The following is a 26024-nucleotide window of genomic DNA, read 5'->3' as shown; positions in this document are numbered from 1 at the left end:
ATCAGTTTTTATTTATACAGGGTCTTTAATGTGGACAAATGTCCCATTATCCTTTAGAGGAAAATAAAGGAATGGACATTATGTCATGAAGGGAGAGGTATGAAAAAAGCTTGGTACAGTATTGAAAGTAAAATGTACAAAAATTTGAAGTAGAATTTGGAAGGAGTTAAATAATCTATCTTAAGGCACCTGAAAGCTTTAATATCAATGAGGGTAAAAAGAGAGGGGTATGCCAAAGTCCAGAGTTGGAGGACTATGGAGGACGTTGGTTTCCTCTGGGTGCTCCGGTTTCCTCCCACAGTCCAAAGACATGCAGTTTAGGTGGATTGGCCATGCTAAATTGCCCTTGGTGTCCAAAAAGGTTAGGAGGGGTTATTGGGTTAGGGGGATAGGGTGGAAGTAAGGGCTTAAGTCGGTCGTTGCAGACTCGATGGGCCAAATGGCCTCCTTCTGCACTGTATGTTCTATGTTATATAAATGCCAGGTTCGATTCCCGCTTGGGTCGCTATGTGTGGAGTCTACATGTTGTCCCTGTGTCTGCTTCGGTGAATTGGACATTCTGAATTCTCCCTCTGTACCCGAACAGGCGCCGGACTGTGGCGACAAGGGGATTTTCACAGTAACTTCATTAATGTAAGCCGACTTGTGACAATAATAAAGATTATTATTATTAAACGTTCGTTGCACTCCCTCCATGGCCAGCATATCCTTCCTTGGAGCCCAAAACTGCGCACTCTGCTCCAGGTATGGTCTCTCCAAGGTTGTATACAACCACAAAGGTTTTTTTACTCTATACTCAAACCTTGCAGTAAAGGCAAAGTACCAATTAACCCCTTAATTGTTTGTTGCATCTGCATGTTGGCTTTCCCAATCTTTTCCCATGGATTAAATAATCTGCATTTCTGTTTTACCTACCAAAGTAGACAGTCATGTTTTTCCACATTGTATTCCATTTGCCATGTTCTTGCCCACTCATCTGTCTAAATCTCCTTTACGTCTTTGCATCCTCCTCATAACGTCTATTCCCAACAATTTTGTGTCATCAGCAAAGTTGGAAATATTGCATTTGGTCCTACACCAAAATAATTGATATAGATTGTAAATAGCTGGGGTCTAAGCACTGTTCCTTGCAGTACCCACTAGTCACAGCCTTCCAACCTGAGAATGACCTGTTTATCCCTACTGTTTTCTGTCCGTTAAACAATCTTCAATCTATGTCAGTATATTCCAATGTTTTGCTAATTAACTCCCAATGTAAGTAATTGAAAGTCTTCTGAAAATCCAAGTAAAACCATATTGACAGGTCTTCCCTTATCCTGCTAATAACATCCTCAAAAAAAACTTCAGGTTTGGTAAACATGATTTCCCTTTGATAAATTGATGTTGACTCTGCCCGATCTGACCGTGGTTTTCTAAGTGCCCAGTTATCACAACCTTTAGAATAGATTTCAGCATTTTTCCTACCACTGATGTCAGGTGAAGAGACCTGTATTCCCTGTTTTTTCTCTCCCTTCTTAAATAGTTGAGTTACATTTGCTATATATTTTTTTTAAATTTTAGAATACCCAATTCATTTTTTTCAATTTTGGGGCAATTTTAGCATGGCCAATCCACCTAGCTTGCACATTTTTGGGTTGTGGGGGCGAAACCCACGCAATCACGGGAGAATGTGCAAACACCACACACAGACAGTGACCCAGAGCCGGGATCGATCCTGGGATGTGGGGTGAGGCTGCAGTGCTAACCCACTGTGCCACCATGCTGCCCTGGATCCCCAATATTTAAAGGAGGTTTTATTTTATCTTTTTCCGTGAAGATAGAAACAAAGTATTTATTTTGTTTCTCTGACGTTTCCTTATTCCATAAGACCATAAGACCATAAGAGAGTGGAAGTAAGGCCATTCGGCCCATCGAGTCCACTCCGCCATTCAATCATGGCTGATGGGCATTTCAACTCCACCTACCAGCATTCTCCCCGTAGCCCTTAATTCCTCGCGACATCAAGAATTTATCTATCTCTGCCTTGAAGCCATTTAGAGTCCCGGCCTCCACTGCACTCCGCGGCAATGAATTCCACAGGCCCACCACTCTCTGGCTGAAGAAATGTCTCCGCATTTCTGTTCTGAATTTACCCCCTCTAATTCTAAGGCTGTGCCCACGGGTCCTCGTCTCCTCGCCTAACGGAAACAGTTTCTTTGCGTCCACCCTTTCTAAGCCATGTATTATCTTGTAAGTTTCTATTAGATCTCCCCTTAACCTTCTAAACTCCAATGAATACAATCCCAGGATCCTCAGCCGTTCATCATATGTTAGACCCGCCATTCCAGGGATCATCCGTGTGAATCTCCGCTGGACACGCTCTAGTGCCAGTATGTCCTTCCTGAGATGTGGGGCCCAAAACTGGACACAGTACTCCAAATGGGGCCTAACCAGAGCCTTATAAAGGCTCAGTAGCACATCGCTGCTTTTATATTCCAACCCTCTTGAGATAAATGACAACATTGCATTCGCTTTCTTAATCACAGATTCAACCTGCATGTTTACCTTTAGGGAATCCTCGACTAGCACTCCCAGATCCCTTTGTACTTTGGCATTATGAATTTTCTCACCGTTTAGAAAGTAGTCTATGCTTGGATTCTTTTTTCCAAAGTGCAAGACCTCACATTTTCTCACGTTGAATTGCATCAGCCATTTCCTGCACCACTCTCCCAAACTGTCTAGATCCTTCTGCAGCCTCCCCACTTCCTCAGCACTACCTGCCTGACCACCTAACTTTGTATCATCGGCAAACTTCGCTAGAATGCCCCCAGTCCCTTCATCCAGATCATTAATATATATGGTGAACAGCTGCGGCCCCAACACTGAACCCTGTGGGACACCGCTGGTCAACGGCTGCCATTCCGAAAAAGAACATTTTATCCCAACTCTCTGCCTTCTGTCAGACAGCCAATCCTCAACCAATGCCAGTAGCTCACCTCGAACACCATGGGCCCTCACCTTACTCAGCAGCCTCCTGTGTGGCACCTTATCAAAGGCCTTTTGGAAATCCAGATAGACCACATCCACTGGGTTTCCCTGGTCTAACCTACTTGTCACCTCCTCAAAGAATTCTAACAGGTTCGTCAGGCACGACCTCCCCTTACTAAATCCATGTTGACTTGTTCTAATCCGACCCTGCTCTTCCAAGAATTTAGAAATCTCATCCTTAACGATCGATTCTAGAATTTTATCAACAACCGAGGTTAGGCTAATTGGCCTATAATTTTCCATCTTTTGTCTTGATCCTTTCTTGAACAAGGGGGTTACAACAGCGATCTTCCAATCGTTCGGGACTTTCCCTGACTCCAGTGATTTTTGAAAGATCTCAACCAACGCTTCCGCTATTTCTTCAGCCACCTCCCTCAGAACTCTAGGGTGTAGCCCATCGGGGCCAGGAGATTTGTCAATTTTAAGATCTTTTAGCTTTTTTAGCACCATCTCTTTTGTAATGGCAACCATACTCAACTGCATATTCCCTGCTATAAATTCTCAATTCTCTGCCTGTGATGGGCCCACATTTGTCTTTATAAGCCTTTTCCTTTTAGTATCTGGAGAAGCTTTTGCAGTACGTTTTTGATGATCCTCGCCTTTTGAATTTCATATTCTATTTTCCCTTTCTTTATTAATTTCTTGCTTCTCCTTTGATGAATTTTAAAATGCTCCCAATCCTCAGGCTTACTACTTTTTCCGGCAACTTTTCATGCCTCTTCCTATGATCTAAGAAAATCCTTAACGTCTCTTGCTGACCAGGGTTTGATCATTTTTTCTGCTGCTTTTTTGTCTTAAAGAAATGTAAATTTATTGCAAACCATACATTAATTCTTTAAGTGCTCGTCATTGCCTTTCTACTGTCATACCTTTTCATGTAGATCCCCAATTTAACTTCGCTAATTTGCCTCTTATACCTTCATAGCTTCCTTTGTTTGACTAAAAGATTCTAATTGAACTCATCACCGTCAAACTTTGTACAATCTTCATGTAAAATTCTATCATATTATGGTCGCCGAAAGGCTCCATTACAATGAGATTATCAATTCATCCTTTCTCATTTCACAATTCTAGCCCTAAAATAGCCCGTTCTCTAACTGGTTCCTCAACATAACTGATCTAGATATTCCAGCATACATTAGTTATACATTTCAGGAATTTGTCATCCTCAGCAGTAGTGCTACTTTGGTTTATCCAGTCTATATGTAGGTTGAAGACCCCAATGATTATTGTGTTATCCTTGTTGCAAGCACCTCTAAATTCCCGATTTATACCATGCTCTACATTACCATGACTGCCCCTTGCTATTTCTTCGCTCCATCCAAACTGATTCTACATCTTGATCTCTGATCTAAGATCCCTCTCAAAAATGTACTAATCCTACCGCATTTTCCTTTATGCCATCCTTCCTAAATATTGAATATTCTTGGAACTTTCAGTTCCCAGCCTTGGGAACCCTGCAACAACATCTCCATAATGGCAATTCGACTATGTCTGATTTCTTAGATTTGTGCAGTCAATTTATCTAACTTGCAGATGCTGCATGCATTCAGAAAAGTACCTTTAATTCTGCTTATTAATTTTTTAATCCCTCGTCTTAATTGCTGGTGCACACTTATGTTTGTACATTCTGTCTCTTCCTGACAGTCGGATAAAAAAAATTTCCTTATTGCTGTCCTGCTTTCTTACCTTCTCCTTTCTCATTGGTTCATCATCTTCTCTCACTCCCAATATTTAGTTTAAATTATGTCCACTTCCCTAGCCAGAACACCGGTCACAGCACAGTTGAGGTGAAAATCGTCACAATGGTACAAATTCCACTTTCGGCAACACAAATGCCAGTGTCCCTGGAATCACAATACATTTTTCCCACGCCAATCTTTAAGCCATGTATTTATCGCTCAACTTTTTAATCCTATACCAATTCGCTCGAGGCTCGGTTGATAATACCGTTCGACATTCTGCTTTTTAATTTATTCCTCTAGCTGTTCATACTCTTAAGCAGTCTTTTGATTGAACACTTTATAGTCTTTCAGGTTCGCTGGTTGGTTCAAAACCTTGTTCCCATTTTTCAGTGTTTCATTTTGGATTATGGTGCTTCTCATTTATGACTAAATGATACAGTAACAGTTACACACACAAGAGTATCGTATAGATGGAAAGCTGGTTAACAAGTACGTTGCGGTTATGATGCTGACTTTGCAGTTCTTCAGTTTGTAAGATGGATCTTGGACAATCTCTTGTCAAATTGTTTAGTTTTGCCCCGATACTGGAGCCATGTCCTTGGGCAGGGTTCCTTGCTGTGAACGTCTGATAATCTCTCCTAGATCTGCTGCATTTCCCTCTGGCCTCCTCCTTCACTTGTAGGTGCAGCTTTAAAAAAAAAAAAATCTTTATTGTCACAAGTAGGTTTACATTAACACTGCAATTAAGTTCATGTGAAAAGCCCCTAGTCGCCACATTCTGGCGCCTGTTTGGGTATACTAAGGGGGAATTCAAAATGTCCAAATTACCTAACAGCACGCCTTTCGGGACTTGTGGGAGGAACCCGGAGCACCCGGAGGAAACGCACGCAGTCACAGGGAGAATGTGCCGACTCCGCATAGACAGTTACCCAAGCTGGGAATCGAACCTGGGACTCCTTCTTTCCTTCTGGGTCTCCGCAGCCAAGACCTCCTATACACTGTCAGCGAATCTTTGAGCCCTTCCCTCGGTCCCTTAGCCATCCCGACACCCGCTGTTGTCAGTCGGCCAATGCACCTACGGCGGAACTCAGTGAAAATTGCTCCTAATCAACGCTCAGGTGCTAAATATGCATGTCTAAGTTTAAGCACCTGCAAGCACATTGAAATCACGATAATAAGCAAGTAGTCCCAAAACGTTAGGCTTTTAAGCTGATTAAGTCTGATTAATACAGCATTTGCTTAGCACCTATTTTCACCCGTTGTCCAAAATACCTTTCATTTGTATGCTGGAGTTATCAATTCATGTAAAAATTATATCAAATCTTTATTGAACTACATTTTACCCCAGTGATATAACTTGACAACCTTGCTTTCCACCGACCATAGCATACTCTTAATCGTGCTTGTTACTATATTCAATACCGTTCATTAGGCAGACAAGTAATGTTTTAATTTGGTGTTCTTTTCTTAATTTTTCTATGATTGAAAATAAATTGCTTGAGATAGAAAATGTATAGCTATTGAGTCAGCCTAAATATGTTCCATAAATTTGTATTGTAAAATAGAAGCTCCGGAAATTCTAAATAAAATTGCTGCTAAATTAATTTTTGTCCTATTTTTCCAAATTTAAAAATTCATTTGTTTATGCTGCAAGTTGAAGTCAATTGTCTATGATCTCTTCATAGATTGAAGGCCAAGGTCATGGTGCTGTATTTGACTGCAAGTTTTCATCAGATGGCCAGCACTTTGCCTGCACAGACTCGCATGGACATCTGCTTATATTTGGGTTTGGATGCAGTAAATTATATGAAAAGGTAACGTTAGTCCTTTGTTTTGTAATCTTTCAATTAATTATATGATTTTAATTGGCAAAGTCTGCAGTTGCTTTATATATCAGATGAAGCAAACAAAATAATGATTCTGTACTGGTTGTGGTATGGCGATGGGCACCCCCTCCCACCTACTCCAATCCTGCAGAACCCATAAAGTTCAGCCCTTGATGTGTAATGTTTGTTGAAGATCAGATGCTCAGTCTTAGCTTTTGCTAAATTAACTGGTCTTTGCCTAAACTATAATCGTCCTCCACAATCACACAAGTAGCAGAGGGAAAAATTAATTGGATTCTTGTTTTTGAGTATTATCTGTTGAGCCTAGATGCATTCACACTGACATCTGGCAAAACCAGTCTAAGCTTTGACTATGATTCGCTTCGCTCTTCAGTTGCATGCTTACACCTACAACTGTGAGAAAAAAAAATCGCTTATTGTCACAAGTAGGCTTCAAAATGAAGTTACTGTGAAAAGCCCCGAGTTGCCACATTCCGGCGCCTGTTCAGGGAGGCTGTTATGGGAATTGAACCGTGCTGCTCACAATAACTCCCAATGGTACAGCAACTAAGTGTTATAGAGTTTACTATTGTGACGAATGGAGGATGTGAGGAAAATTGGTTTATAAATGTAATGGGTAGTTTAAGGGTTAAAAGTCTTGGGTTTGATTGACTGCAGTGATCCTGTTTTTTTTTTAAAAAGGATTCTGTTTTGCAGGACCTAGAGCTTTTAGCAACCAGAAGGTGAATTTGACACGCGTGTTTTTCAGTCTGGGCTAATGCACTGTGGTTTGACTGGGGGCCATCCCTGGGACGTTAATGTGCGTTTAGCCCCTGGAAAGTTAATTTGTTTTTCAGCTTGGGGAGATGATGTCAGTGCTGGATGCAGCTAAGAGAGAGAGAGACAATTTTTTTTTTTAGAAAAACTTTTGGAAAGATGGGTTGAAGTCTGATCTGGCAACCTTTTGTTTTGACCACAAGTAAAGACAAGTTTCTCCCAGTAGCATAGTTTTAAAAAAGAGAAATAATATTTTAAAGCAGGGCACTCTTTTCTGAACATAAGAGCAGCTGAAACAACCCGGTTGAAGCAGCTATTTGAAGATATTCAGCCAGTCTGCAGGAATTGTAACCGGGACCCAAATCTATTCAGCAAAGCAAGTTGTCCTCTATGCCCTGCTGATTTTAAGCTAGATTGAGAGCTATATGTTTATTTTCTTGTTGCTTAATTGGAAATTGAGTAGTAATATTAAGGGATAATTGTAAGCTGTTCTTTTCGGGTGTGAAGTAAGAGTTTAATATTGTATTCATAACAAATGTTTTGTTCTAACATACCAAAGTCTTTTTTTCATGCAATCACTCCTGGAACAAATCATTGCTTCCATACAGTCTTACAAAATAAACTAAAATATTGGGGTTTCGGTCCAGTATCCTAGCCACTGTTGGGGGTCTGGTCTGGGATCGTAATAAAATATGTACAAAGCGTTAGATTTTGGTGAGGACAGTCAAAAAGAAAGGCTTTGATACCTTCAGATAGGCTTTGAGGCTTTTAGAAGCCAGCAGAAAGGAAGTAACAATGTAAAGGCTTAAAGGAAGAATAGTTGCGGCCAAAGTAGTTTAAAATTTTGAGAACAAGTGAAAATATCAGACGAGGACTGTACAGAAACCCAGAGTTGAGGGTTGAGATGTGCGGTGAGACAGGATAGTGGATTTGTAAAGAAGACATGTTTATTTTGAAGTGAAAATGGTGTGGACAGAATTAATGAGTGGATGGGACTTTAGGGGTGTAGATGGCAGGGTTTGTGGCAATAAGACATTTATCTAGATTTAAATGTACAGAATGGCCTCCTGGCTATATACCTGTTGGATTATATTCCACCATGAGTTGTTATCAAGAGAGTAGATAAAGACTTTCGGTGGCGGCTATGAAGGAGTAAGTTGCACATTTGGTGGCTCCCGCTCGGGTCGGGCTTTTGGACCTTTTTCCCCCGATTTTTTTTTTCTCTATCGGACTTGATTTGGAAAATTGATGACGGTGGCAATTGTGTACTGGATTCCCACATCGGTGCATGGAGAGGAGGTCTAGAAGTGCTCGCAGAAACAGAAGGACAGAGAAGGCTTGGGCTGAAGCTTCACAGGGAGTAAGCATGGCGGAGGACCGGACCTCTGGCTTGTCGACCCAGCGGTCAACGGAGCAGCTGATGCAAGTTATCCAGGAGGGCTTCGCCAAGCAGAAGTAGGACTGCTTGGACCCGATTTAGAAGAGGCAATTGCGCGGCTGGAGCTTAGATTGGATGCCCAAGATCGGGCGATCCAGAAAGTAGAGAAGGCGCTGGCTGACCAGGAGGAACATCAACAGCGGTGGAGTTGGAGGTGGGGATACTGAGAGACCAGCAGAACAACTCCTGGAGAAGATGGGAGGACCGAGAGAACAGGTCCCGCCGGCAGAGCTTGAGAATCGTTGGGCTCCCGAAGGGATCTGAAGGTGCGGACGCTGGGGCATACATAGCGGCCATGTTCGAGAAGCTGCTGGGGATGGGGCATTCCCCTGACCGTTGGAGGTGGACAGAGCTCACAGAGCGTTCGTGAGGAAGCCGCAAATTGGAGACCCCCCTGAGGGCAATGGGGGTGAGATTCCACAGGTATTTGGATAAGGAGTGTATTTTACAGTGGGCCAAGCAGACATGGAGCTGAAAATGGGACAACAGTGTCCTGCGGATCTATAAGGACCGGAGTGCGGAGGTGGCCAGGAGAAGAGTGGGGTTTAACCAGGTCAGGTCGACCCTTTTCAAGAAAAAGGTGAAGTTCGGGCTGTTGTATCCGGCCCGCCTCTGGGTCACAAACGAGAAGCAACATTTCAATTTCGAGTTGCCTGAGGAAGCGTTGGACTTTGCGAAAAGGACAGGTGTCGGACTGAGAACTTTGAACTTTGCTGCAACGTTTATGTTTAAAAAAGTTTCTTTTTCGTTTTGCGGACGTTATTTGTAATGCCTTCTGTATTGATCTGGGGCCGGTTGCAGAGCTGAGTGAGTTAAAGTTTGCATTTGCACTGTTAGGGTGGTGGAGGTGTGTTTGTTCAGATGCTGGATCTTTTGCTTGATCTTTTCTTTGTTCAACTTGGGTTTTTTTCTGTCGGGCAATTGTGTTGGGATTGTTTTTCATTTGAATATGTATGTATGGGGGGGGGGGGGGGGGGGATGAGGAGGGAAACATCGGTGTGAGAATGTCTGGCGCCAGGGGCGTGGGCCACCAAGCTAACTGGGCGGGCTAGTTTACGGAAGTGTAGTGGGGAGTGAGCAGATCGTAGGCTTATCAAAGGTGTTGATTTATTTTGTGCTGTTACTGGGGGGGGGAAGGAATGTTCTGCTGACAAGGGAGGGAATTTCGCTGAGGGACAGAGGAGGTCGGGGGCGGAGGCTGCTTGGGGGCGGGCTGGTGGAGGTGTGGGGCGCAGGCTGGCGACTTGCCCAAGAGAAGGGATGGCTGATCGGCGAAGGGGGGGGGAGGGGCGGGCGATGAGCCCCCCAACTAAACTGATCACCTGGAATGCAAGAGGGCTCAATGGGCCAGTCAAGAGGGCATGCGTTCGCGCATTTGAGAGGACTGAAGACTGACGTGGTAATGCTGCAGGAGACTCACCTTCGAGTGGCTGACCAGATTGAATTCAGGAAAGGTTGGGTCGGACAGGTTTTTCACTCGGGACTGGATTCAAAGACTCGCGGGGTCGTGATCCTGATCAACAGGCGAGTGATGTTTGAGGCGGGAAGAATAGTTTTGGATGTGGGATGCCAGTGCATTATGGTCAGTGTGAAATTGGAGGGGGTCCAGGTGGTACTAGTAAATGTGTGTGCGCCAAATTGGGACGATGTGGAGTTTATAAAGAGGATGCTGGGGAAGATACCGGACCTGGATTCGCATAAGCTGGTCATGGGAGGGGACTTCAACACAGTTATTGACACTGGTTTAGACTGGTCAAGCTCAAAAACGGGCAGGGTGCCAGCAATGGCGAAGGAGCTAAAAGGGTTCAGGGAGCAGGTGGGGTGGGAGGGGGGGGTGGTGGACCCATGGGGAGTTGGGCAGCCAAGAGTGAAGGAGTTCTCCTTCTACTCACACGTGCATAAAGTGTACTCCCGGATTGATTTTTAAAATTCTGAGCAGGGCTCTACTGACTGGGGTGGTGGACACTGGGTACTCGGCGATCACAATCTCAGACCATGCTCCGCACTGGGTTGACCTACAGGTTAGTAAAGACAGTAACCAGCGCCCGCACTGGAGGATAGACGTGGGATTTTTAGCGGGCGAGGAAGTGTGCGGGCGGTTGAGGAAATGTATTCAGAACTACCTGGGGGGCAATGACTCGGGAGAAATTTCGGCAGCGGTGGTCTGGGAGGCATTGAAGGTGGTGGTTAGAGGGGAGCTGATCTCGATTCGGGCCCACAGGGAGAAGGTAGACAGGGCAGTGACGGACCGACTGGTAAAGGAGTTACTACAGGTCGACAGGAGGTATGCGGAGACTCCAGAGGCAGGGCTTTTAAGGGAACTGCAGAGGCTACAGGCGGAGTTCGGCTTGTTAACCACAGGAAGGGCGGTAGAGCAGCTGAGAACAAAGAACAAAGAAGAGTACAGCACAGGAACAGGCCCTTGAAGCCCGTGCCGACCATGCTGCCCGACCACAATCTTCTACACTTCCTGGGTCCATATCCCTCTATTCCCATCCTATTCATGTATTTATCAAGAAGCCTCTTAAATGTCACTATCGTCCCTGCTTCCACCACCTCCTCCGGCAGTGAGTTCCAGGCACCCACTAACCTCTGTGTAAAAAAAAAAACTTGCCTCGTACATTTCCTATATACCTTGCCCCTCGCACCTTAAACCTATGCCCCCTAGTAATTGACCCATCTACCCTGGGAAAAAGCCTCCGACTATCCACCCTGTCTATGCCCCTCATAATTTTGTAGACCTCTATCAGTTCGCCCCTCAACCTCCGTCGTTCCAGTGAGAATAAACTGAGTTTATTCAACCGCTCCTCATAGCTAATGCCCTCCAGATCAGGCAACATCCTGGTAAATCTCTTCTGCACCCTCTCTAAATCCTCCACATCCTTCTGGTACTGTGGTGACCAGAATTGAACACTATACTCCCAAGTGTGGCCTAACTAAGGTGATATACAGCAGCAACATGACTTGCCAATTCTTATACTCAATGCCCCGGCCAATGAAGGTAAGCGCGCCGTATGCCTTCTTGACTATCTTCTCCACCTGTGTTGCCCTTTTCAGTGACCTGTGGATCTGTACACCTAGATCTCTCTGACTTTCAATACGCTTTAGGGTTCTACCATTCACTGTATATTCCCTACCTGCATTAGACTTTCTAAAATGCATTACCTCACATTTGTCCAGATTCAACTCCATCTGCCATCTCTCCGCCCAAGTCTCCAAACGATCTAAATCTTGCTGTATCCTCTGACAGTCCTCATCGCTATCCGCAATTCCACCAACCTTTGTGTCGTCTGCAAACTTATCAATCAGACCAGTTACATTTTCCTCCAAATCATTTATATGTACTATGAACAACAAAGGTCCCAGCACTGATCTCTGCGGAACACCACTAGTCACAGCCCTCCAATCAGAAAAGCACCCTTCCATTGCTACTCTCTGCCTTCTATGACCCAGCCAGTTCTGTATCCACCATGCCAGCTCACCCCTGATCCCGTGTGACTTCACCTTTTGTACCAGTCTACCATGAGGGACCTTGTCAAAGGCCTTACTGAAGTCCATATAGACAACATCCACTGCCTACCTGCATCAATTATCTTTGTGACCTCTTCGGAAAACTCTATCAAGTTAGTGAGACACGACCTCCCCTTCACAAAACCATGCTGCCTATCACTAATACGTCCATTTGCTTCCAAATGGGAGTAGATCCTGTCTCGAAGAATTCTCTTCAGTAATTTCCCTACCACTGACGTAAGGCTCACCGGCCTGTAGTTCCCTAGATTATCCTTGCTACCCTTCTTAAACAAAGCAACAACATTGGCTATTCTCCAGTCCTCCGGGACATCACCTGAAGACTGTGAGGATCCAAAGATTTCTGTCAAGGCCTCAGCAATTTCCTCTCTATTCTGTATTCTGGGGAAGATCCCATCAGGCCCTGGGGACTTAAACACCGTAATATTTTTCAAGATGCCCAACACCTCGTCTTTTTGGATTTCTATATGACCCAGGCTATCTACACACCCTGCTCCAGACTCAACATCCACCAATTCCTTCTCTTTGGTGAATACTGATGCAAAGTATTCATTTAGTACCTCGCCCATTTCCTCTGGTTCCACACACAGATTCCCCTGCCTGTCCTTCAGTGGGCCAACCCTTTCCCTGGCTACCCTCTTGCTTTTTATGGACGTGTGAAAAGCCTTGGAATTTTCCTTAACCCTATTTGCCGATGGCTTTTCGTGACCCCTTCTAGCCCTCCTGACTCCTTGCTTCAGTTCCTTCCTACTTTCCTTATATTCCACACAGGCTTTGTCTGTTCCCAGCCTTCTAGCCCTGACAAATGCCCCCTTTTTCTTTTTGACGAGGCCTACAATATCTCTCGTTATCCAAGGTTCCTGAAATTTGCCGTATTTATCCTTCCTCACAGGAACATGCCGGTCCTGAATTCCTTTCAACTGACACTTGAAAGCCTCCCACATGTCAGATGTTGATTTACCCTCAAATATCCGCCCCCAATCTAGGTTCTTCAGTTCCTGCCTAATATTGTTATAATTAGCCTTCCCCCAATTTAGCACATTCACCCTAGGACCACTCTTATCCTTGTCCACCAGCACTTTAAAACTTACTGAATTGTGGTCGCTGTTCCCGAAATGCTCCCCTACTGAAACTTCTACCACCTGGCCGGGCTCATTCCCCAATACCAGGTCCAGTACAGCCCCTTCCCTAGTTGGACTATCTACATATTGTTTTAAGAAGCCCTCCTGGATGCTCCTTACAAACTCTGCCCCATCAAGCCCCTAGCACTAAGTGAGTTCCAGTCAATATTGGGGAAGTTGAAGTCACCCATCACAACAACCCTGTTGTTTTTACTCTTTTCCAAAATCTGTCTACCTATCTGCTTCTCTATCTCCCGTTGGCTGTTGGGAGGCCTGTAGCAAACTCCCAACATTGTGACTGCAACCATCCTATTCCTGATCTCTACCCATGTAGCCTCACTGCCCTCTGAGGTGTCCTCCCATAGTACAGTTGTGATATTCTCCCTAACCAGTAGTGCAACTCCGCCGCCCCTTTTACATCCCCCTCTATCCCGCCTGAAAAATCTAAATCCTGGAACGTTTAGCTGCCAATCCTGTCCTTCCCTCAACCAGGTCTCTGTAATGGCAACAACATCATAGTTCCAAGTAATAATCCAAGCTCGTAAGTTCATCTGCCTTACCCGTAATACTACTTGCATTAAAACATATGCACTTCAGGCCACCAGACCCGCTGTGTTCAGCAACATCTCCCTGTCTGCTCTGCCTGAGAGCCATACTGGCCCTATTCTCCCACCAGGTTCCCATCTCCATCCTTTACTTTCCCTATCTCCCTGGCTGCCTCCCTCTGGTGGTGGTGGCGGTCCCGAGGGTCTGGGGGCAATGGAGGAAGCATGTGGGAGCGGAGGGAGCATCGGTCTGGTCTCCAATTTGTAATAATCACTGGTTTGCCATGGGAAGGATGGACAGGGAGTTTTGAAGATGGCAGAGAGCAGGAATTGAGAGGATGGGGGATATGTTTAAAGAAGAGAGCTTTCCTAGCTTGAGGGAGCTGGAGGAGAAATTTGGATTGGCGAGGGGAAACAAATTCAGGTACCTGCAGGTGCGGAACGTCCTTCGTAGACAGGTCTCAACCTTCCCACTCCTACCACCAAGGGGGATACAGGATAGGGTAGATTCCAGACTGGGTGAGAGAAGGAAAGGTCTCAGACATCTATACGGAACTCATGGGGTCAGAGGGCACGCAGACTGAGGAGCTGAAGCGCAAGTGGGAAAGGAGTTAGGAGGAGAGACAGAGGATGGTCTCTGGGCGGATGCGTTAAGTAGAGTCAACGCGTCCACAACATGTGCCAGACTCAGCCTGATACAGTTTAAGGTCGTTCACCGGGCTCACATGACAGTGGCCTGGATGAATAGGTTCTTTGGGGTCGAAGCAAGGTGTGCGGGTGGGCCAGCAAACCACGTCCACATGTTTCGGACATGCCCAATGCTCGGGGGATTCTGGCAAGGGTTTGTCGATGTCATGTCCACTGTGTTGAAAACAAGGGTGGCACCGAGTCCAGAGGTGGCGATTTTCAGGGTGTCGGAAGATCTGGGAATCCAGGAGGAGAAAGAGGCAGACGTTCTGGGCTTTGCTTCCCTGGTGGCCCGGACAGATTTTTTTTTTTAAAATAATTTTTATTCAAGTTTTTTAAAAACAATAACAATAACAAATTTTCGCCCCGCAATTTAAAACAAACAAGGCGTGTTTCCACGCCAAAACAAAACAAGAAAAGAACTCTTTCCCCCCCCCCCCCCCCCCCCAAAATAAATAATAACAAATAGCAATACAAGAAAGAAGAAAATAACATAACAAACCCACCGCCGCAAAAACCCACACCCCAACCATCACCAAACCCCCCCCCCCCCTCCCCGGGTTGCTGCAGAAACCGACCACTCTCTACCCCTTCGCCAGGAAATCGAGAAAGGGCTGCCACCGCCGAAAGAACCCCTGTACAGACCCCCTCAGGGCAAATTTCATCCTCTCCAACTTGATGAACCCAGCCATGTCGTTGACCCAGGTCTCCGAACTCGGGGCCGCGTATCCCTCCACTGTAACAGAATCCTGCGCCGGGCTACTAGAGACGCAAAGGCCAGAATGCTACCCCAAAGATCGAGCCCCCAGCCCGGCCTGACCCTAGACCCAACCACTTCCGACAAAATCCCCGCCACCCCCTTCCAAAACCCCTCCAGAGCCGGACATGCCCAAAACATATGGGTGTGGTTTGCAAGGCCACCCGAACACCTCCCACACCTGTCTTGCCCTCCGAAAAACCGGATCATCCTTGCTCCTGTCATGTGAGCCCTGTGCAGCACCTTCAGCTGAATTAGGCTGAGCCGTGCGCAAGAGGAGGAAGAATTCACCCTCTCCAGGGCGTCCGACCACGTCCCATCCTCAATCTCTTCCCCTAGCTCTTCCTCCCATTTCGCTTTGAGCTCATCTACTGAGGCCTCCTCCTCCTCCTGCATCAGTTGGTAGATAGCCGAGATCTTCCCTTCCCCGACCCACGTCCCCGAAAGCACTCTGTCCTGCAGCCCCCTTGGTGGCAGTCGCGGAAACTCCTCCACCTGCCTCTTAACAAAGTCCCTGACCTGCATATACCTAAAAGCGTTCCCAGGGGGGAGGTTCCACTTCCCCACCAGCTCCTCCAGAGTCGCGAACTTCCCATCCAAGAAGAGGTCCCCAAACTGTCTGATGCCTGCCCTGTGCCAACTCCCAAATCCCCCACCCGTTCTCCCTGGCGCAAAACGGTGATTGCCCAGTATCGGGGCCCAAACTGAGGCCCTCACTTTCCCCCCTATGCCGCCTCGGATTTTGAGGGACGCAACCACCACCGGACTCGTGGAGTACTTTGCCGGGGGGAGTGGAAGTGGGGCCGTCACCAAGGCCTCCAGACTTGTACCCGCACAGGATGCCACCTCCTGCCTCTTCCATGCGTCACCCTCCCCTTCCGTCACCCACCTGTGAATCATTGCCACGTTCGCCGTCCAATAATATCCACACAGGTTGGGCAGCACCAGCCCCCCTACCTCCCTTCTTCGCTCCAAAAATACCCTTCTTACTCTCGGGGCCTTCCACACCCACACAAACCCCAGAATCGAATTATTCACCCTTCTAAAAAAAAAAAAAGCCTTCGGGATCAACATGGGGAGGCACTGGAAAAGAAACAAAAACCTCGGGAGCACCGTCATTTTAACCGACTGGACCCTGCCCACCAACGAGAGCGGCAGCGCATCCCACCTCCCGAACTCCTGCTCCACCAGCCTCGAAAAGTTAAGCCAATGCATAACCCCCCAGGTCCTAGCCACGTGGACCCCAAGATACCTAAAGCTCCCCTCAGCCATCCTCAACGGGAGTTCCCTTATCTCCCCCTCCTGCCCCCCCCGGGTGCAGGACAAACAGCTCGCTTTTCCCCACATTTAGCTTATATCCCGAAAAGTCCCCAGACTCCTCAAGTATCCTCAGCACCTCTGGCATCCCCTCAGCTGGGTCCGCGACATACAGCAGCAGATCATCTGCATAAAACGACAACCGGTGCTCTTCCCCCCCCCCCCTTCGAGTCCCTCAGCGCCATGTCCAGGGGCTCAATTGCTAACGCAAAGAGCAGGGGAGACAAGGGGCACCCCTGCCTCGTCACTCTGGAAAGCCTCCTCCCATTCGTCACCACACGCGCCACCGGGGAGCTGTACAGCAACCTCACCCAGCTAATGAACCCCTCACCAAACCCAAACCTCCGCAACACCTCCCACAGGTAACTCCACTCCACCCTATCAAAAGCTTTCTCCGCATCCATGGACGCCACTATTTCTGACTCCCCAACCACCGGCGGCATTATCATAACATTCAGGAGCCTCCGCACGTTGGCATTCAATTGTCTCCCCTTTACAAACTCCGTTTGGTCCTCATGAGTCACCGTCGGGACCACATCCTCCACCCTCCTGGACAGCACCGTTGCCAACAACTTGACATCTACGTTAAGGAGCGAGATCCGCCTGTAAGACCCACACTGAAGGGGGTCCTTGTCCCGCTTCAGGAGCAAAGAGATAATTGCCCTGGATATCGTTGGGGGCAGAGCCCCCCCCCCCCCCCCCCCCCCCCCCCCCCCGGTCCCTGGCCTCATTCAGTGTCCTCACCAGCAGCGGGCCCAGCAATTGGGGCCCCAAACACTCCACCCGCTCGTCCCCTACTCTTGGGAACTCCAGCTTATCCAAAAAGCGGTCCACCCCGCCTGCTTCCCCGGGGGGTACTGCCCGATATAGCCCCTCATTAAAGGATCTGAACACCCCATTGATGTCCTTTCCACCCCGCACTAAGTTCCCACCCGCATCCGTGGCTCCCCCAATTTCTCTAGCTGCCTCCTGCTTCCGGAGCTGGTGAGCCAACATCCGGCTTGCCTTCTCCCCGGACTCGTACACCGCCCCCTGTGCCCTCCTCCACTGCACCTCCGCCTTACGGGTGGTTAAAATGTCAAACTCCCCTTGGAGACGGCGCCGCTCCCTCAGAAGCCCTTCCTCCGGGGTGTCTGCATATCTCCTATCCACCCTGACCATCTCCTCCACCAGCCTCTCCCTCTCGACCCTCTCCCCCCTCTCCCTGTGCGCCCGAATAGTGATCAGCTCCCCTCTAACTACTGCCTTTAGCGCTTCCCAAACCATCGCAACCTGCACCTCCCCGTTGTCATTGGTTTCCAGATACCCACCCCTCGATACCCCTATGGATCCGACCACACACTTCCTCCTGCCAAAAGCCCCACATCCAACCTCCCCAGCGGGCGTTGATCCTTCCCCTCCCCCAGCTCCAGGTCCACCAAATGTGGAGCACGATCAGGAATGGCTATCGCCGAATACTCCGCCCCCACCACTCTCAGGATCAGCGCCCTGCTAAGCACGAAAAAGTCAATCCGGGAGTACGCCTTATGAACATGGGAGAAAAAGGAGAACTCCCTCCCCCCGGCTTCAAGAACCTCCAAGGGTCCACCCCTCCCTTCTGATCCATGAACCCCCTCAGCACCGAGGCCGCTGCCGGCCTCCTGCCCGTCCTAGACTTCTAGCGGTGCAGAGCCGGATCCAGCACCGTGTTAAAGTCCCCACCCAGAATCATCTCCCTGCCTCCAGGTCTGGGAGCAGGCCCAGCTTACGCCGCATGAAGCCCGCATCATCCCAGTTGGGGGCATAAACATTAACCAAGACCACCCGCTCCACTTGAAGTCTCCCACTCACCATCACATATCGACCTGCACTATCCGCCACCACTTTGGATGTGACGAAAGACATGCTCTTACCCACCAAAATTGCCACCCCACGGTTCTTTGCATCAAGCCCCGAGTGAAACACCTGTCCCACCCAACTCTTTCTTAGCCTCACCTGATCCGTAACCCTGAGGTGCGTCTCCTGGAGCATAGCCACATCCGCTCCCAGCCCCCTCAAGTGAGCCAAGACCCGGGATCGCTTCACTGGACCATTCAGCCCCCTCGCGTTCCATGTGACCAACCAAACCCGAGGGGCCGTCCCCTTCCCTCTACGCCGATCAGCCATAGCCCTGCCTCAACCCACCACGTGCCCGGGGAACCCCCCAAGCCCGCTTCCCACGGTGGCAAACCCCCCTCCCAACCCCCCCTTCACCATCCATTCCCTCACAGTCCCTGCAGCAACAACCCGGCACCCCGCACTCCCCCCCCCCCCAAAGCTGCGTTACCCCCAACATTATACTTCCGTGAGTCAGCTGACTTCTGATGACCCCGGCTACTCCCGCCATAATCACGACCCCCCCCACCCGGATGCAACACAGCCGCCAATCCCTCCCTCCCAGCGCCGGCCCCGCCCCCAATTCCTCCGGCGCGGGAAGAAAGTCAGCGCTTCCAACCCGAGCCCCGCCCTCGACCCATCAGGACCCCAAACTACTCCCCAACCCACCAGTAGAAAAAAACCAAAAAAAACCACCACAATAAATAACCAACAGCCCCAAAGAAACCCCGAAAGAACCCAAATAACCATAACTCAAATAGTGAAAACAAACAGGAAACAACCATCAGCAAACACAGCCACTATGGGCGAAAGGATACCCAAGAGGACAAAGCCTCCAAGCAAAGTACATTTCCCCCAGTCCTCAGTCCGAATCCAAGTTCTCAGGCTGGACAAAAGCCCAGGCCTCCTCTGGAGAGTCAAAGTAGAGCTGGCAGTCCTTGTACGTGACCCAGAGGCGAGCCGGCTGTAGAAGGCCAAACTTCACCCCCTTCCTGTAGAGCACTCCCTTCGCTCGATTGAAGCCAGCCCTTCTCCTCGCCACCTCCGCGCTTCAGTCCTGAAAAATCCGAACGTCCGTATTCTCCCACCTGCTGCTCCTCTCCTTCGCCCACCTCAACACGCACTCCCGGTCAACCAAGCGGTGAAAACGGACCAGCACCACCCTGGGCGGTTCGTTCGGCCTGGGCTTCCGCTGCAGCACTCGATGGGCGCCTTCCAGCTCCAGGGGACCACGATACGACCCTGCACCCATCAGCGAGTTTAACATTAGGACCACATGGGCCGCCAAATCCGAACCTTCCAGCCCCTCCGAGAGGCCCAAAATCTGTAGATTCTTCCGGCGGGAGAAGTTCTCCATCTCCTCCATCCTCGCCTGCCATTTCGTGTGCAGTGCCTTGTGCGACTCCACTTTCACGGCCAGGCCCAAAAGCTCACCCTCATTCTCAGAGGCCTTGTGCCGCAGCTCCCGAATCTCCCCGGCCTGAGCTGTCTGCGTCGCCACCAGTTTGTCCAGTGAGGCCTTAAACTGCTCCAGAATCTCGGCTTTGAGCTCCCTGAAGGAGCGCTGAAGCAGCTCCTGCTGCTCCCGCGCCCACAGCTGCCACGCTGCTTCCCCGCCCGCCATCTTGCCTTTTCTGCCTCTCGCCGTTCTCTGAGGTAAAACCGATTTTTGGACCGCTCCGCTGCGAGTCCAGTCCATCCACCGGCTGCTGGGCACACTGGCTGTGTTTCCCCCCGGGGGAAAAGTCGAAACAGCGCCGTTGCGGGCTCTTAAAGGAGCCCGAAAATCCAAAAACAAAAGCGGGAGCTGCCGAACGTGCGGCTTATCTCCACATTGCCGCCACCAGAACCATCCCGGAGACAGATATTATTAGCTTGGAGGGACTCAAAGCCCCCGAAGTCGGAGACCTGGCTATCTGACATGGCTAGCTTTCTCTGTTTGGAGAAAATCAAGTTCGCCATGAGAGGATCACTGTTAGAGTTCGCCCGGATGTGTCAACCGTTCGTCGATTTCTTTGCAGAAAATTAATGGTCAGCAGAAGTTAGTTTAGCTTAGAGTAGGGGGTTAATAAAGGTGGGACCGCTGCTGTTCGCACTAGCAATCGAACTCAGGGCAGCAAAAAATTGGAGGGGGATCCGAAGGGGAGGCAGAGAGCACAGAGTCTCACTCTATGCAGATGATCTGCTCCTCTACATCTCGGACCCACAAAGCAGCATGGACGGAATAATCGCACTCCTGAAAGAGTTTGGAGCCTTCTCGGGCTACAAACTCAACATGAGCAAAAGCAAGATCTTCCCAGTACACCCGCAGGGGGAGGGGGAGGGGGGGGGGGGGGGGGGGGGGGGGCATGCCGTTCAAACAAGCCCGACACAAATTCCGCTACCTGGGGATCCAAATAGCCCATGACTGGAAAGGGATCCACAAATGGAACCTCACCAGCCTGACGGAGGAAATAAAAAAGGACCTGCAAAGGTGGAACACACTCCCACTCTCCCTCGCGGGGAGAGTCCAGACCAGGGGTGGGCAAACTTTTCCGTGCAAGGGCCACATTCAGAAATTCACAATTTTAAAGGGCCGCATAGTATTAATAGCCCCGGTTGTAACCAATTAGCGTGCGGTATATACCTCAGCGCTTCCCCCGGCGGCATCCTGCCTTTAGCCCTCTTTATCTCTACTTTCCAAAAATGGCGCTTCACCCGGTTATGATTCTGGGCGCCTCATATAGAACATAGAACAGTACAGCACAGAACAGGCCCTTCGGCCCTCGATGTTGTGCCAAGCAATGATCACCCTATTCAAGTCAACGTATCCACCCTATACCAGTAACCCAACAGCCCCCCACATTAACCTTATATATAAAAAAAAATTTTAAATTTTTTTTTATGACTTGATCTTGGTGGGCCGCATAAAGACCTTGTGGCCCGCGGGCCGTAGTTTGCCCACCCCTGGTCCAGACGGTCAAAATGAACGTACTGCCCAGGTTCCTCTTCCTGTTTAGATCCATTCCGATCTACATCCCCAAGGCCTTTTTCAAAGTGCTGGACAAACTTATCATGGTGTTCGTATGGGGGGGTAAAAATGTTAGGATCCCAAAGAAGGTCCTACAAAAAACAAAATCCGGGGGGGGCTAGCCCTCCCGAATCTACAATTCTACCACTGGGCGGCAACAGCCGAGCGAGTAAGGGGATGGATCCAGGAGCCAGAAGCCGAGTGGGTGCGTGCGGAGGAGGCCTGCATGGGGACCTCCCTCCGGGCCCTCGCCACGGCAGCACTCCCATCCCCACCCAAAAAACACTCCAGCAGCCCAGTGGTGACAGCCACCCTCCAATCCTGGAACCAACTGCGGCAGCAATTTGGCCTGACCAAAATGTCAGACAAGGCTCCCATCTGCAACAACCATAGGTTCACACCAGCACTGACTGACGCCACCTTCAAAAGGTGGAGGCAGGACGGGGGGACACAGACAGTCAGGGACCTGTACACGGATGATAGGATCGCAACACTGGATGAACTGACAGAGAAATTTCGGCTAGCTGGGGGGAACGAGCTATGGTACCTGCAGCTCAAAAACTTCCTACGAAAGGAGACAAGGACGTACCCACAACCGCCACGACAGATGCTACTGGAAGACCTACTGGTCGCAAGTATCCTAGAGAAAGGGAACTGTAGCGACATGTATGACCGACTGGTAGAAAGGGACGACACCGTACTGGACGCAACAAGAATGAAATGGGAGGACGACCTGGGGATTGAGATAGGGTGGGGACTCTAGAGCGAAGCACTGCATAGGGTCAACTTCACTTCCACGTGCGCAAGGCTCAGCCTGACGCAACTAAAAGTGGTACATAGAGCCCACTTAACAAGAAACCGTATAAGTAGGTTCTTCCCGGATGTGGAGGACAGATGTGAACGGTGCCAAAGAGGCCCGGCCAACCATGGCCACATGTTCTGGCCTTGCCCCAGACTTGTAGAGTACTGGACAGCCTTCTTCGAGGCTATGTCCAAAGTGGTGGGGGTGAGGGTGGAGCCATGCCCGATAGTGGCGGTCTTCGGGGTTTCAGACCAGCCAGATCTATTCCTGGGGAGGAGGGCGGACGCCCTTGCCTTTGCCTCCCTGATCGCCCACCGTAGAATCCTGTTTGGCTGGCGGTCAGCAGCACCGCCCAGAGCTGCAGACTGGCTGTCCGACCTCTCGGAATCTCTCCAAATGGAGAAAATCAAATTCGCCATCCGAGGGTCAGACGACGGCTTCCACAGAACGTGGGAGCTATTCATGCAATTGTTCCGGGACCTGTTTGTGGCCAACGTACAAGAGGAAGAATAGTCGGGTGGCCAAGAATCAGGGGAAAATGGACGGGAATCGGGGGAAGGTAGCCCGGGGGGGGGGGTGGGGGGGGGGCTACGGATTCGTTATGGAGGTTTGATGGCTAGCTAAGGCCCAAAACCAAACTGTAAATAAATGCCTATAAACATGTGCCTCGGCCATATTGGGGAATGTAAAATATGTATGCCGGCTAAAGGGGGCGGCCACAGTTATTATGAAGATGCTTACCTGTAAATATACATGTTAATTTTGCGTGTTTCTTTTTCTCTCTAATAATTTGTAATTTGTTGGATATAAAATATGAAAACTCAATAAAAAACATTTTATAAAAAAAAAATAAAGGTGGGACCTGTAAGGGAGGAAGCAGGCTTTTTGCACTATGTTTATAGACTCATGTACATTGTTTATTTTGTTGTTGTTGTTGCAAAACCAAAAATACCTCAACAAAACGTTTATTTTTTTTAAAAAAAGAGTAGATAAACTTTGTCAATCACAAATTTGTAGTGCTCGTGAAAGTGACTTATTTTGCAGTAAGAATTGTCATAAAAGTGTAGAGATAAAACAAGTAATTTGGCCTGGATAACCTGTTCTGACAGCACACTTGGGAATTGTCATGTAATTAAATGTTCCTACCTCTAATGTGCATGCTAAAAAGATCATCAGAGAATATAAAGCTGGACAGTCAAAACAAACACTAACTTAAAATTTTGCAGTACTTAACCAAAGTAGTTTTGTTTGCCACAACACATTGCTATACAATTTCAAAACTGGATACTTTGCTCTGTGGAAACTGATGTGTTAAAAATGTGCCTTGTTCACAGATTCCTGAACAAATGTTTTTCCATACTGACTATCGTCCGCTAATTCGTGATGGGAACAGTTTTGTCTTAGATGAGCAAACTCAACAAGCTCCCCATCTCATGCCACCACCCTTCCTGGTGGATGTGGATGGAAATCCTCATCGAACAGAATACCAGCGATTAGTGCCAGGCCGCGAAAACTGTCTGGATGAGCAGCTCATACCACAGCTTGGATATGTGGCAACAAGTAAGTGGCTTAGTTTTGTAGTAAATCATAGAAAGACCTTAAAAATAAAAAAATAAAAGAGTTTCAGTTCTTCTATAATCTAAATAATTAAGAACGTAATGTTGCTTTGTTTATATATTGTTACAGATGGAACAGAGATGGTGGGATAACTTTTTCCACTTTGCTGATATCTTTGTGGACAAGATGTATAATTTCGAGGCAATGTTTTAACGCCCGTAGAATCTTGTGATTTAAAATAAATAAATAAATAGTGTGGTACAGGCTTTCTGAGGAGTTTAAATTAGATCATAAACGTTTATTCTCACACCCCCAAAATGTAATCGCAATGCAAATGGCGGCGCACACATACAGATGAATTCTAGAGACAAATGCATGCATTTAGGTTATGAATGGAATAACAAAAATCAAAACTCGTGAGTTTAAATCGTTTTTTTATAAGATGCGGCATTGCAGGCCTGGGTGGGCGGTTCTTTGGAGTTGAATGTCAAGTTAGAAGTCTAGTTTCCAGACAAAGTTGTAGCCAAGTTTTCATAGAAATTAATCTTTGCAGGGAAAGCAAATTAGCCCCTCTCACTTCTTCAATTGACTGGTTATTAGGCAGGGCTCTTTTGCCTTGCTGAAGAAATGGTCCCTCATGTGTCCTGTCTCCAGGCTGACTTATCTATGACTGGCTCTTGGAGTTACTAATATTTGTTATCCATAGAGTTCCTACAGTGCAGAGCGAGGCCATTTGGCCATCAAGTCTGCACCGACGCTCCGAGGGCGCACTCTACCGAGGCCCACTCCCCGCCCTATCCCTGTCACCCCGTGCATTGATCATTGCCAATCCACCGAACTGGCACATCTGTTGTCTGAAGTCCATTTCAATCACACAGCCACATGACCAATACTTCTATTGTTCACAAATTATTTGACATTAGAAGCCATTGTGATACAGTGGGGGCTGAATGGTGACTGTTCACACCTGTTTGTGATAAACTGGTTTCTCTGCACCACTCTTTAAATTTCAAACTTGAAGACACTGAGTAGACGGCACAGTGGCTGGTATTCCTATCTCTCAGTGCCAGGGACCCAGGTTTGATACCGGCCTTGGGTGACTGTCGGTCTGTGTGCAGCTCGCACGTTCTCCCTGTGTCTGCATGGGCTTCCTCCGGATGCTCCAGTTTCCTCCCACAGTCCTAAGATGTGGAGGTTGGGTGAATTGGCCATGCTAAATTCCCCCTTAGTGTACAGGGATGTGCAGGTTAGGTTATGGGGATTGGGCAGGGGAGTGATCCTGGGTAGAGTGCTCCTTCAGAAGTTGGTGCAGACACGATGGGCCGAATGACCTCCTGCACTGTAGAGATTCTATGATTATGGGATTATATGAATCTGGGGGTAAGAGATTGAATTTGGATGAACTACACCCCAGGGCTCTAAAGGAGATAGCTGGGAAGATTGTGGAGGCATTGGTGGTGATCTTTCAGGAATCACTGGAGGCCGGGAGGGTCCCAGGGAACTAGAAAATGGCTAATGTAACACCCCTGTTTCAGAGGGGAGGGGCCTTGGAATGCACTATCAGACGATGTGGTGAAAGCAGAAGACGGGAAATCATTGGCCGGTTAGCCTGACTTCGGTCATTGGTAAGATTTTAGAGTCCATTATTAAAGATGAGATTGCGGAGTACTTGTAAGTGCAAGTTAAAGTAAGACTGAGTCAGCACGGCTTTGTTAAGGGGAGGTCATGTCTGACAAATCTGTTATAATTCTTTGAGGAGGTAACAAGGAAGTTAGACAAAAGAGAACCAGTTGAAGTGATATATTTAGATTTCCAGAAGGCCTTTTGACAAGGTGCCATATAGGAGGCTGTAGAGCTCATGGTGTTAAGGGTAAGCTATAGGCATGGATAGATGATTGGCTGACCGGCAGAAAGCGAAGAGTGGGGATGGCAGCTGATGATTGGTGGTGTGCCTCGGGTCAGTGTTGGGACCACAACTTTTCACAATATACATTAATTATCTGGAAGAAGGTGCTGAGGGCACTGCTACTAAATTTGCCAATGATGCAAAGATATGCAGAGTGACAGGTAGTATTGAGGAAGCAGAGGGCCTG

At 48.2% G+C, this 26024-nt stretch overlaps 1 protein-coding gene across 3 annotated transcripts in view; it reads left to right on the top strand.

Moving 5' to 3' along the window:
- The window catches only part of LOC119968780 (bromodomain and WD repeat-containing protein 1-like), a 232603-nt gene that overhangs the window by 69431 nt on the left and 137148 nt on the right, over window positions 1-26024 (top strand). For all 3 annotated transcript variants that reach the window (XM_038801511.1, XM_038801510.1, XM_038801509.1), the window contains exons 16-17: window positions 6398-6526; window positions 23709-23934. In XM_038801511.1, coding sequence (XP_038657439.1) covers window positions 6398-6526; window positions 23709-23934 — 355 coding nt within the window. The remainder of the gene's footprint in view (window positions 1-6397; window positions 6527-23708; window positions 23935-26024) is intronic.

Source organism: Scyliorhinus canicula, chromosome 7 (assembly GCF_902713615.1).
Source record: "Scyliorhinus canicula chromosome 7, sScyCan1.1, whole genome shotgun sequence".
Lineage (NCBI taxonomy): Eukaryota > Metazoa > Chordata > Chondrichthyes > Carcharhiniformes > Scyliorhinidae > Scyliorhinus > Scyliorhinus canicula.
This window is presented reverse-complemented; position numbering and strand designations above follow the sequence as displayed.